The sequence below is a fragment of the Phalaenopsis equestris genome, unplaced genomic scaffold (genome assembly GCF_001263595.1).
Source record: "Phalaenopsis equestris unplaced genomic scaffold, ASM126359v1 Scaffold000609, whole genome shotgun sequence".
NCBI lineage: Eukaryota > Viridiplantae > Streptophyta > Magnoliopsida > Asparagales > Orchidaceae > Phalaenopsis > Phalaenopsis equestris.
Window position 1 is genome coordinate 1,259,028 of NW_018165049.1, and position 13,849 is coordinate 1,272,876.

Consider the following 13,849-nt stretch of genomic DNA (forward strand, 5'->3'; position numbering starts at 1 on the left):
TTTCGGATGTGTTTGCTTTGTTCATCTATCTGCTCATAAACGTCATAAATTGGCAGCTCAGTCAGAAGTTGGTACATCACAACCTGCAAGTGTCTTCCCATAACAACTTCCACAACTTGTGGGTGAGGAGTCTCCTTTCCAATCAGATTCAAAAATTTTTTCTTAAGGCCTGAACACTTTCAGCATCATGTGACCACATCAGATACAGTTATACTTGCAAAATTTGATAATTCTTCTGCTGAAAAAATGTTCAAGCCAGACAGTCTACACATGACGTCTGCCCCTTTCATCTTCAAACATCCTCGACCCTGATCCAGAAATTGCTCCAATAAGTATTTGACGATCAACCCGACGTATCCATCCTCCAGATAGATATGGGTATTCTGCAATTTTAACTAATGCTGTTATTCCTACCTCTTACTTTCAAGCTGCTAAACAGACTTGCTGCATGAAAGCCATGAAAGAGAAACTTCAGGCACTTCAAGATAATCACACTTGGGATATTGTTTCATATCTTACAGGTGTTAAACCCATTGGATGTTAATGAGTTTATTCTCTTAAACTCCGATCTGATGGCTCTCTTGACAGACATAAGGCAAGATTGGTAGCTTTTGGCAACCGACAGGAATACGGGATTGATTATGACGAAACATTTGCACCTGTGGCTAAGATGACAACTGTCCGACTGGTGTTATCTATAACTGCATCTAAACACTGGTTCTTAAAGCAGATGGATGTTAAGAATGCATTCTTACATGGGGATCTCAAAGAAGACGTCTTTATGACTCCTCCAGGCTTATTTTCTACTCCTTCACATGATGTTTGTAAGCTCAAAAGGTCCCTGTACGGTTTGAAACAAGCTCCACGGGCCTGGTTTGAAAAGTTTCGCAATACCCTTCTTAGCTTCTCTTTTATTCAAAGTCAGTATGATTTATCATTATTTCATTGCAAGATTGACAAGGGAATTGTTTTGTTATTTGTATATGTTGATGATAATGTCATCACAGGATCTGATAATCAATTGATGTCTCAGCTATAGAAACGTCTTCAGGATTCTTTTCATATGAAAGATTTAGGGTCATTAACTTATTTCTTAGGACTTGAGGTTCAATCTTCTGGCTCTGGTATTTTTCTTCATCAGCACAACTATACGAAGGAATTCATTGCTTTGGCTATTCTTCAAGATGGTCGCTTCACTGATATCCCTTTGGAAGTAAATGTCAAATATCAACAGAATGATAGTGACTTTCTATCTGAATCATCTCTATATAGACAACTGGTTGGCAGTCTCAATTATTTGACTATGACACGTCCTGATATTTCATTTGTTGTGCAACAAGTTAGTGAATTTATGCAAGCACTTACACATCTTCATTTAGCTGCAGTTCGACATATTATTCGATATTTGAAAGGTACTTCTCATCGTGGTTTGTTCTTTTCTGCAAAGTCTCCTATAAGTCCCCTATCACCTTAACAGCCTACAGTGATGTCGATTGGGCTGGTTGTTCTGATACACGCCGCTCTATTACTGGATGGTGCATGTTTCTCAGCAACTCTTTAATCTCTTGGAAGAGCAAGAAACAAGATCGAGTATCTAAGTCATCTGCTAAATCAGAATATCGCGTTATATCCTCTGCTTGTTCTGAAATCATTTGGCTTCGTGGCATGCTGGCTGAGCTTAGTTTTCCTCAGCTTGAGTCTATTTATCTTCATGCAGATAATACTAGTGCTATCCAGATTGTTGCTAATCCCGTTTTTCATGAACGCACGAAACACATTAAAGTGGACTGTCATTCCATTCGAGAAGCCTATGAGGAGGATGTTATATCTCTTCCTCATATCTCTTCTGATCTTCAAACGACTGATATATTTACTAAACCTCTTTCTCGCCATCGTCATCAGTTTCTTGTCAGCAAATTGATGCTTCTTGCCCAGCCAGCATCAATTTGAAGGGGGATATCAATCAAGAATAAAAGAAATCAGACAGAATAAAGAGTTTCCTTCTTCGCAATACTGCAAAGAGGGAAATATTATATTTACACGGATTCTTCCTTTTAGCTAATTATTTAGATTATGATTATGTATTAATTAAGTTACTTAATTTAGAATATACTGAATATTATGTACCTAAAATAGATTGTTTTTATTGAAATGAAAGCAAAGAAAAAGACATTCAGCCTATTTGCTCAAAATATTGTCAAAAATAACCATTAATGATTTCTCTCAATTAATTTGATCTAATATTGTGAAAATGACAAATAAAGGAGTAAACCTTATGCAAGTTTAATTGAAACATGCTGACTAAAACTAAATCATCTAAGCATTGTTCATTTCATAAAGCAGATTGTGCGAATGTATTCGAAATTTTAAAAAATATCTAAGGTAGGTTTCCATATTAAACTATTAGTTGCAAGAGGGTGAAACATTAAATTTGAGATGCACCTGAAGAGAAGTAATACACATGCCTAAATTAGTGATGATAAAATTATTAAAATTAGATTAAATTAAATTGTAGCTTTATTGGATTTAACGTGAGTACTGCATATGGAATGTAGGTGTTTTGGGAATTCTAATGTTTGGTATGATATAAATGAATTGCAGAGCAAAATTTTAGATAATTTTAAATTCACCTTCTAGTTTATTTTTGGTGTATTTCAGATTCATCAAATTTGGTAGAGTTCTGAATAACTTGCAATCTGCGGCTAATGTGGTCACCAATAGCCATTGTTCACTGCTCTCACCCCAACCATCCGATCATGCAGTGCCACTGTTGCTATGACACCATAGCTGACCACTCATCGTTGCCAACAACCCTCCACTGCTGCTGGTCGTCCGCCTCCCATTCTTATATTGATTTCCTTTTATGTCAAATCAAATATAAAAAGTGTATTATGTATCTATTTTACATCTAATCAAACAACTCAAAAACCTTTTAAATACACCATTTTTCAACTAGACTATGTTCTTTTTTTTCAACTAAACAAATTGCTCCTAATTTAAACACACGCATACCCCGTGTTTAAAATTTGTGCAATATGAGGTGCGCATTATAGCTCTCATCAATACTTTTTTGAAAAATTTGTAATGAGGCGTATATCTCATTAGGCACTGCATGAGATTTACGCCTCACATAATGTGAGTTGTTTCATGGTGAGGCATGAGCAAAAAGTTCTTTTTTTTTAAATAAAATAAATATAACCCTAATAAAGCACTCGTTATTTATTCAAATAATACATTTTTGAGATGTAATTGAAGTTGTTTCCATTAAAATAATCATTTTTTATTTTAATAAATATTATTATTAATTATTATTGATTAGATAAGATAAATTTGATTGAGTGAATATGGAGAAGAGGATTGAGAGAACATTGACAACGAAAGATGAGGGGAGAAGAAAGCTAATTGTTTTGATCATTAGAATGAAGACCCATTGAGTGATGAGAGTGATGGAGCTTTTGAGTTTAAAAATCTTAATATTTGTGACATGTTATGTTCTTTCTCTAATGAAAGACAACAAAAGTGGGAGAGAGGGACCAATTAGTAGTTATATTGAATTTGTTTTGAAATTTTATATTGTTATGTTTAACTTAGAAGTTGATTTAAGTTATTTTTATTTGTTTATTTTCAATGTTTAGATGTTAACTTATTATTTCTTACTTTTCATAATTTTTCACCTTCATTATATTAGAATGTTAATATGTTATTTTTTAATAAGTTACTTCTCACTATTGACCTCTATATATGTTTCATAAGTCAAATTGGTCGAATATGATGAATATGACGTGCAACAAATGAGAAGTCATACAAATAAAGTCCTTATAAATTCAATCATCATCAAACTTGCCTGAATGACATCCGTCCATGCAATTGAATGGGCGAGCACATCTTGTGTATTGAAATTATGCAGGAAGGGGCCTTCCATAATTAAAATGACTAAGCACAGAGAAAACAACTAATTTTCAGCGCGACACATTCAATTTGGATCTAAATCACCTTTATGATAGTTGAAATTGCTCAAATGTGTACCATTCATAAAATGGACTGCACAAACGTGTTTAGATCAGCAAAATTATCTAGAAATTACAACCATATTGCTCGGATCTCACTTTTGAGTTATTGACATAAAATTCGAGGCAATGTTAGCGACGTAAAATGCATAATGAATGGGAAATTATGCAAAAAAATCTAACATGCACAACAAACTTTTTTTATTTATTATTATAAATTCATAAATTATTGATAGTCTTAAAGATTAAAAAATAGAGGATTTAAGAATTTTTGGTAAGTGAAGAAGAATACTGCAACATTTTTAGGTTATAGGAATACAATCTGGGTTTTACTTCATTTTTTGAAATGATGCATTAAGCTTAGAATATACGGAAAAAAAACTGAACTACTGCAGTGACCGAGAAACTAGCCATGAACTGCAACACATATTTAAAAAGCTTACTTCCAAAAGGCTAAAACTGCTTCATTTTAATAACTAAAAAACACATAAATTGAAAGCATACAGGCGCATGGACATTTCAGAAAACATAAAACAATTATCACATGGATAAATAACTCTTCTCCATGCATTAGGAGTTGCAAACTCCAAGGTTTTACCTAAGAAACTCGAATTTGTTTGGTAGCAAAAGTTTTGTGAAAATGTCAGCGAACTGATTTTAAAAAGAAAATTTTGATTTTGAAATTCTTGTTTTTTCCATGAAAACTTGGATTGTGTGATGTTACGATTGATGCCTGAATGTCTGCAAATACCTCTTTATCATTCAGTTATTTGTAAATCACATAGCAATTTTCTTAACTATAATGCTTGATTCACTACTGTTGTAGCAGCAACAAATTTAGCCTTTGCAATATACTATGCTACAGTCTTTTGTTTCTTGGAATACCATGAGAAAACTCCTGATCTTAGACTGAAACAATTCTGAAATGTATTCTTCATCTCATCAACGGATCCACCCTAATCACTGCTAGAAAATCGTAGGTAGTTTGAAGTTTTGACACTTCTTTGACTTTACACCAAAGTCAATAGTACCTTTGATGTACCTAATAATTCTTTTTGTTGCTGTAAGATGGCCTTTATTTGCACAATTCATGAAATGAGAGAGAATGCTTACAGCTAGGAGGATATCTGGCCTATTTTTAGTTTGGTACATTAACATCCAATCAATCTTCTGAAATAGCCTTCTTAAACTTTGTCTGTGGCATCCTCCTTACTTGAGCTCTCCTTTTGATTCATTGGAGTTGCTATTGTCTTGCAATCCTCCAAAAGAAACTCCTTGAAAATTTTCTCAACATATTTCTTTTGACAGATAAAAACTTTATCTTCTAATTGTTCAATCTCAATTCCCTGAAAGTATGTATTTTTTCTAGGTCTCTCATTGCAAATATTTGCATCATTTACCTTTTTAACTCATTAACGAGCTTTGTGTTGCCACCTGTGATTAAGAGATCATTAATATAAAGAGAGACTATAAGCAGGCCAACTCTTTTACTTTGCATATAAAGAGTAGCCTTTGACATGCTTTTCTTAAATCCTAAACTTGACAGATGCTCATCTATCTTGCTATACCATGCTCTAGGTGACTGTTTTAAGCCGTATAAAAACTTCTCGGGCAAGAATACCTTCTCCTCTTCTACTTGCTTTATGAATCCATTGGGTTGTTCAACATAGATTTTCTCTTGCAAAGTATCATTCCAAAACATATATTTTACATCAAGTTGAAGTACTTTCCACCCATTTTGAGCTGCAATAGTTTGCACTAGCCGAATGTGCAATTTAACAATAGGAGCAAATTCAGCGTTTGCAATATATGCTACATTCTCTTGTTTCTTGGAATACCTTGAGAAAACTCCTGATTAGACTGAAACAATACTAAAATGTACTCGTCATGTCATCAACGGATCCGCCCTAATTACTATCAGAAAATCCTAATAGTTTGAAGTTTTGACACTTCTTTGTCTTTACAGCGGAGTCATTAGTTGCTTTGATGTACCTAATAGTTCTTTTTGTTACTTTAAAATGCTCTTCATTTGCACAATTCATAAAATGAGAGAGAATGCTTACAACTAGGCGGATATATGGCCTGGTTGTAGTTTGGTGCATTAAACATCCAATCATGTTTCTGAAATAGCCTTCTTAAACTTTGTCTGTGTCATACTCCTTACTTAAGCTCTCCTTTTGATTCATTGGAGATTTTATTGTCTTGAAATCCTCCACAAGAAACTTCTTGAAAATTTCCTCAGCATATTTCTTTTGATAGATGAAAACTTTATCTTCTAATTGTTCAATCTCTATTCGCAGAAAGTATGTTATTTGTTCAAGATCACTCATTGCAAATATTTTGCATCATTTCCCTTTTTAACTCAATAACAAGCTTGGTGTTGCCACCTATAATTAAGAGATCATTAATATAAATAGACATTATAAGCAGACCATCTCTTTTACTTTGCATGCAAAGAGTAATCTCTGACGCGCTTTTTTTAAATCCTAAGCTTGACAGATGGTCATCTATCTTGCTATACCATGCTCTAGGTGCTTGTTTCAAGGCATATAAATCCTTCTTTGGCAAGAATACCTTCTCGTCTTCACCTTGTTTTGTGAATCCCTTGGGTTGTTCAACATATATTTTCTCTTGCAAAGTACATTCAAAAATGTAGAATTTACATCAAGTTGCAGTACTTTCCACTCATTTTGAGCTGCAATAGTTAGCACCAGCCGAATAGTGTCCAATATAGCAATAGGAGCAAATTTAGCCTTTGCAATATACTATGCTACAATCTCTTGTTTCTTGGAATTCCTTGAGAAAACTCCTAATCTTAGACTGAAACAATACCGAAATGTACTCTTCATGCCATGAACGGATCCACCCTAATCACTGTAAAAAAATCCTAATAGTTTGAAGTTTTGGCACTTCTTTTACTTAACACCAAAGTTAATAGTTCCTTTGATGCACCAAATAATTCTTTTTGTTGCCTTAAGATGCCCTTCGTTTGCACAATTCATGAAATGAGAGAATGCTTACAGCTAGGAGGATATGTGGCCTAGTTGTAGTTTGGTACATTAAACATCCACTCATTCTTCTGAATAGCCTTCTTCAACTTTGTCTGTGGCATCCTTCTTATTTAAGCTCTTCTTTTGATTCATTGGAGTTGTTATTGTCTTGTAGTCTTCGAAAAGAAACTTCTGGAAAATTTCCTTGACTTATTTCTTTTGACAGATGAAAACTTTATCTTCTAATTGCCCAATCTCTATTTGCAGAAAGCATGTTATTTGTTCAAGGTCTTTGATTGCAAATATTTGCATCATTTCCCTTTTTAACTCATTAACAAGCTTGGTTTTGCCACCTATGATTAAGAGATCATCAATATAAAGAGGGACTATAAGCAGACCATTTCTTTTATTTTGCATGTGAAGAGTAGCCTCTGACATGCCTTTTTTTAATCCTAAGACAGATGCTTGTTTATCTTGCTATACCATGCTCTAGGTGCTTGTTTCAAGCTGTATAATACCTTCTTGAGCAAGAATACCTTCTCCTCTTCATCTTGTTTTGTGAATCCCTTGGGCTGTTCAACGTAGATTTTCGCTTGCAAAGTATCATTCAAAAATGTAGATTTTACATCAAGTTGAAGTACTTTCCACCCATTTTGAGCTGCAGTAGTTAGCACTAGCCGAATAGTGTCCAATTTAGCAATAGGTGCAAATGTATCCAAGTAATCAACTCCAGAAACTTTAGTGTGCTCTTTAAAAACAAGCCCAGCTTTATGTTTGTTGACTGTTCTGTCCGACTTTAGCTTGGTTCTAATCTCCCATTTTACTCCAATAAACTTTCAATCCTTTATCTATCAACTATCTTTCAAATCTCATTCTTTTTTTATCATTGATGACTTCTCCATTGCCTTATTCCTTTTTTTTATCCTTAATAGCTTCTTCATAACTCATAGGTTCCCAAATGGCTACATTGCATCTCTGATAGATATCATACTGTGCTCTTATTCCTTGGATTGGTGGATGATCTTTCGTTTCTTCATGCAACTGTTCTAATGCTTGATTTTTTATTGTTTGAAAGGGATCAATTAATTTCTGCTTGCTTGTAGATGTATTTTATGCCTGTGCCTAGTTCCCCTTCTCATTTTCTTTGAATAACGAACTCTAGTGACAATTATCTTCCCTGTTTGAGGTTGGTAAACCTTGTAAGCCTTAGGGGAAGTACTATAACGAACAAAGATGGCTAGTTCTAACTTATTAACAAGTTTATCACGATTGACCTGTGGAGCATGAGAGAAACAAATACAACCGAACACTTTAAGGAAATTGAGTAAAGGTGTATGGACATAAAATGCCTCAAATGGAGTTTTATCCTTCAATGCCTTGATAGGCAATATGTCCTGCGAGAAACCGTAGTATAAGCTATCTCGCCTCAAAATTCTTCTAGCAACACTTTGCCATGAAGCATATATATGGTCAGCTCCGTTATGCATTGTTTTCTCCTTTCACCAACTCCATTTGAGATCCCTCTGGTACTTCTTAGGTATGGAAGTAGCTTGGTTCTCTCGCGGAATTTTCTTGTCTCTATGCAAATATATGATTGATCTCTTGACAAAGAACAACTTTCTTCTGTGCAAACCCATTGCAATTCCTATGGATCCTTATGAAAAATATATGATATTCTCAATGTTGGACCTGTCAACAAAACTTATTACTAGCGCTTTTTTGAAAAACTCATCTATCTGGCTCATATTTGCCCCATCATATGTCACAATTGGAATATTAAGTCAATTCATGTATGACCCCTAAAAGCGTCACCTTCAAGCTATTCATTGGATTTTCCACTACTTAAAAGGTACACCGGGCTTAGGTTTATTCTTTCTCCGTCTCACCTCTCGGTCTATTGTTGTTTATATAGATGCTGATTGGGTTGGATCAGTTCATGATCAACGTTTCACCTCGAGGTATTGCTCATTTATATGGGACAATCTTGTCACATTAAAAATCAATAAATGGTCTGTGGTTGCCCAAAGCAGTGTTGAAGCTCTCTAGCTACACATCATACTACGCGAACTCCATATGCCCACCTCCGTCCCACTGTAGCTATTATGTGATAATTATGTTGCAATCAGCATTGCTCACAACCCAGTCCAGCATGATCGTACTAAACATGTTGAATATGACTGACACTTCATTAAGAAAAGATTGAGTCCAGAGAGATTTGCGTTCCATATATGCCCTCTAGTGGTCAACTAGCGGACTTCCTCACCAAGAATATGCCCCGCCCTTTGTTCATTTACTTCATGTCCAAGTTGAGCATGACTGACATCTATGCTTCAACTTGAGGGGGAGTATTAGATTATAACGACTATCCCTATGCCGTTATTACTTACTATTTATTTTTATCCCTGGCTATGTTGTTCCTCTTTAGCTTTATTTTGTTTTATTTTCTTTACTAGTTATTTTATTCTTTTTTTTTTCTTTCCATTATTATGCTTGTTGTAATTGGATTTAAATATCCCTCCTATCAATAAATTGAGTTGATCCATTACAAATCTCAACATTTAGATAATGTTATGGTTTGTCCACAACATGAGATAACATTCTTATATAATTATATCTCAAAAAACATGCAAGAGCATCATATAAATTCACTGAAAAGTGTGCAACTTGACTATTTTAGTGTAACTAAATATGCAAATGTGTTAGTTAAATGCATTAAAAATTGTGTGTGTATTAAAAAACATGCTTGTATTTTAAAAAACATAAACCTATCAAAATCATAATGTTACTTGTGCTTTGGCCAATGTATTAAAAGTTTGAATATAAGAGAATGATGTGTGGGCTAACAACGAAATAAACTCAAATTTGCCATGGCTTAAGAGGCGTGCAGTTGCTTAGCATGCATGCAATAATTTTAAAACGTTTAACTGTTTTTTCAAAGCCTGAGACTTAAATTTGACGCATACACATTCATGAGTAGGCCACATATATGATCATTCATATTAAAATTATTAGAGGTGAAAATATTTGTAGTAAAGAATATTGTTTAAACTTACATTCCAACTTTAATAGAACAATCTTGTCATTAAGGAATGAGAATCAAATGCTTTGTAGCGAAGTTCATGAAATTATTTTAATTTGTATTTGCATATAGCATTAAATGCTTTTTACAAAGAAAATTCACTTCAAAATAAAAATCCTTAGTCCCATTATACTCTAATGATGAGTTTAACTTACAAACAACTCTAATTTTCTATTTATAGAAGTAAAGTTGATGAGATTTATAATGTGATGAATTTTAAAATAAATTCAAGCCATATTCAAATTACAAATTTGATCCTCTACTACCAAGAAAATAGAGTCGATAGGATTTAATTTGATAAAATGAAATCATTCAATATCTCGATAATGATTGTGTTTATAGAAAATCTCAACTGGAGGGTATATTATTTTCAAAATATTTCAAATCTTGATGTAAGTAGTTTGGGTTGAAATCGCAATGAAATATAAAAATATTAAAGAAAATTACAATATTAGAAAATATTCAAAAAAATCTACTGCTTAAATTTAAGTGCAATAATTTAACTTTTATGTGCAATTTTTTATTAAGGGTGGCAAATTTAAAATAAACTTAAGCTTTAAGGTGTACCAACATAACTAATCTTAAGACGTAGTATGTCTTTTTAAATGTGTTATTTTACTATCAAATGACATTATAAAAAATAATTATTGTCAAGGCCCTTTGATTAAGTGATTCATCGCCAAATGAAACTATTAAATTACAGTCATGGTCTGAGCCTGTGAGTTTTCAAGTGGGCCAAATTCCTCTAGTTGTGAATCACATAGTGCACTTGATAGGTTATAAAACATACTATTAACTAATGTAAACTTTTAATTGTCCTCTTAGACAAACATCTACCTTAGGCCTATAGAAACCCTTTGTGCCATGCAAATTATGATTGTTGATAAGAAACTTTCAGTCATGATGAGTTAATAATCTCCTCTAACTAAATTGACCAGAGTTCCCGACAACTCGAGATGATAAAACCATGAGATCTTAGTTGAGTTCATCATTATTCTTCCCAACATTCGCAGTTAAGCTGAAAGTGCTAATTTTTTACAACTTTAAATCAAAATCATTGTTATTTTATGTTAAATTTTTAGTGCCTAATGGCTAGTTTTAAATGAACTTTTTTTCTCATTATGATGTATAATTAATCATATGGGCTTGCGCTTACGGGAAACCTGAAACTAGATTCTAAGCTTCTTACAAAATAAAGATAAAATCTTTAAGTAGAGTTTTATTTAAAAAATAAATCTGCATTTTAAATTTCTGTCCGTGTGTTACAAACTCTTAGGAGAGTTAGGGAGCCTGTAGGACGGAGCTGACATGATTACTTTTTATGTTTGGCTCTAAATCCCTTTCAACATTGTTTCAACCAAAATTAAGATTTTAGGTTGTGCTTAAATACAGTTCAAACTTGTCCATACTTCGAAGTTTGAAGTGACTTACATTTGTTGAACTGTAGCTTCTCATTGTACATTACATTATTTGGCAAAAAGGGAGCTTTTTTATTCTCACTTTTTTCAGGAAAGTTATCATTTGAACTTTAATCAATCATTACTTCTGAGCAAATTTAAGTTGTCATTTAGTAGTGCGTGTATTATAGTTCAGTTGTAGTTTTTTATCAACCTTTGGTTTTATTGAACTTTTTGTAGAATATTTCTCATGAAACTTCTCAATTGAAAGCATGGTTATTTCTTTTATTAGTCTGTTAGACAAAATTTTCACCAGAGCTATTTCTCAACTCTACAACTGGCAGGTCGCATACATTATATTGGCTAGAGTATCACCAGTTACCCATTCAGTAAGCAACTGTGTCAAGCGTGTGGTAATCATTGTATCTTCAGTAATCTTCTTCAAGACTCCCGTGTCACCTATGAATTCTCTTGGTAAAAAACTCTCCTGTTCGTGTGCCTTTTTCTTAAATCTTGCAAGGTGGATTACATTTTAATTGGCTGTGAATAATAAAAAAGTGGAAGTTTCTTAGGACACCAGGCATTTCCATATAATTAAATTGATCGTTTTCTGCTTTGAAATTGTTTATACGAAATTAAATTTCTTCCTTGCATATATTGACAGAGAAAATGGTAATAAAATAAGGGGCATTTACATACATACCACACAATTCTTATCTATTCAAACATCTAACACCTAAACTTTAATATTTACATTAATAGCACTCAAATCTTTAACATCACATTAAAAATACCACTCTTACTAACTTTTGAAAGTAAAATACACCTTTTTATGTATAGATTTATAGCACCAAGGTGTTATAAATGTACATATCAAACTTTAGGTGTTAAATACGTAAATTTATATGAATAAAGCGTTTCTCGTATGTGGATTTCCCTAAAATAAAGCGTTTCTCACCCAGTACACTGACAACCCTTTGCACCGATTCATATTTTTTTTTCAATATTTGTAGAGAAGTGATTGATGTCTTGGCAGTAGAAATTTGGTGCTCATGTGTATTATAATGAGCAAATGGTGGGTGCTGTTGGGATTTTCCTCTGGAATGCCACTCTTTTGCTTAGTTTTCAAATAAGACAGTGGCTTGCACAGCTTTAGGGAAAATTGCAAGCATTTTGCTGCTTGGTCATGTTTTGGCTGCAAGGACAAAAAAATTTTCCAATTTTCTTTTGCAAGTGTTGATTGTAACCTCCTATTTGATACCTTCTAGAATATTCCACTTCTCAAGAGAAATGGGGCTTTTGTTCCATAGAGCAAGCAAACGTGTCTCAGATTATAAATTGGCTTCTCACTTCTACCATTTAATTTGCTTTTACATTATGGGGGCATTTACATACATACCACCCAATTCTTATGTATTTACTTATGTAACATCTAAACTTTATTTTTTACATTAATACCATCCAAATCTTTTATATCACTTTAAAACTACCACCATTTTAACTTTTAAATAGTGAAATCCACATTTTCATGCAAAGGTAAGGTGACATGCATGTAGAAAACTGAAGTTTAGCTGCTAAATATGTAAATACATAGGATTTGTTGGTATATATGTAAATTTTCCTTACATTGTTCTTTCAAAGATTAGTCTCATCTAAACTTTGTTACTCCATTTTCAGGAACCGCTGTAGCATTAGCAGGTGTTTTCCTGTACTCGAGGCTGACTAGAATTAAACCAAAAGCAGAATGAAGAAATCTATGATTATTCTCATTTATTCAGAGCATGATTCCTATATCTTTCAGATGATTTCATTCTTTTGCTGTCGCCTTCACTCTCCCAGTTCAAGTATGGATTGCTTCTACTTCTTGTCTTTGGGATTTGAAATTCTTCTGCGCAGCAGAACTTGCCTTAGGAGAATATAGAATATAGAGTTCAGGTTTGTTTAATTGAATATAGCTTTAGTCTGAAAAATGCTTGTCATTGATAATATTTTATGTTTATGTTTATGCTTAGCAGTGCTATTTTTGTCAAGTTTTTTCAAACCTGCTTTTATTTGGGACCTGTATGATTGCTATAAATTAAACATGCTGAAGTTAAGGAAGTGGCACTCCATAGTTCATGATGTTTAGTTGAGCAAGATGTGAAAGAGTATTAACCCTAATTAATTTACTCAGATATTAGTCAAATTATATTGAACTGATTATAGCTCAATATTTAGTATTAATAATTTGCTTAAATTTGTAATATTATCCTTAAATTGTATCTCATTTGCGGCTTACATTTTGATTTTATGCATTTTGTTCAACTTCATGCACTTCATCTTGTTCAGGTTAATCATTGATGTAGTTGATTGTCAATATTGCTTTTCATCTACAGT

At 33.2% G+C, this 13,849-nt stretch overlaps 1 protein-coding gene across 1 annotated transcript in view; it reads left to right on the plus strand.

Moving 5' to 3' along the window:
• Positions 1-13,622, plus strand: part of LOC110029911 (phosphoenolpyruvate/phosphate translocator 1, chloroplastic-like) — a 42,527-nt gene extending 28,905 nt beyond the window's left edge. Inside the window, exons 8-9 of the mRNA XM_020732398.1 lie at positions 11,818-11,947; positions 13,151-13,622. Of these exons, the coding sequence (XP_020588057.1) occupies positions 11,818-11,947; positions 13,151-13,221 (201 nt within the window). The 3' untranslated portion in view covers positions 13,222-13,622. The remainder of the gene's footprint in view (positions 1-11,817; positions 11,948-13,150) is intronic.
• The last annotated feature ends 227 nt before the right edge of the window (positions 13,623-13,849 follow it).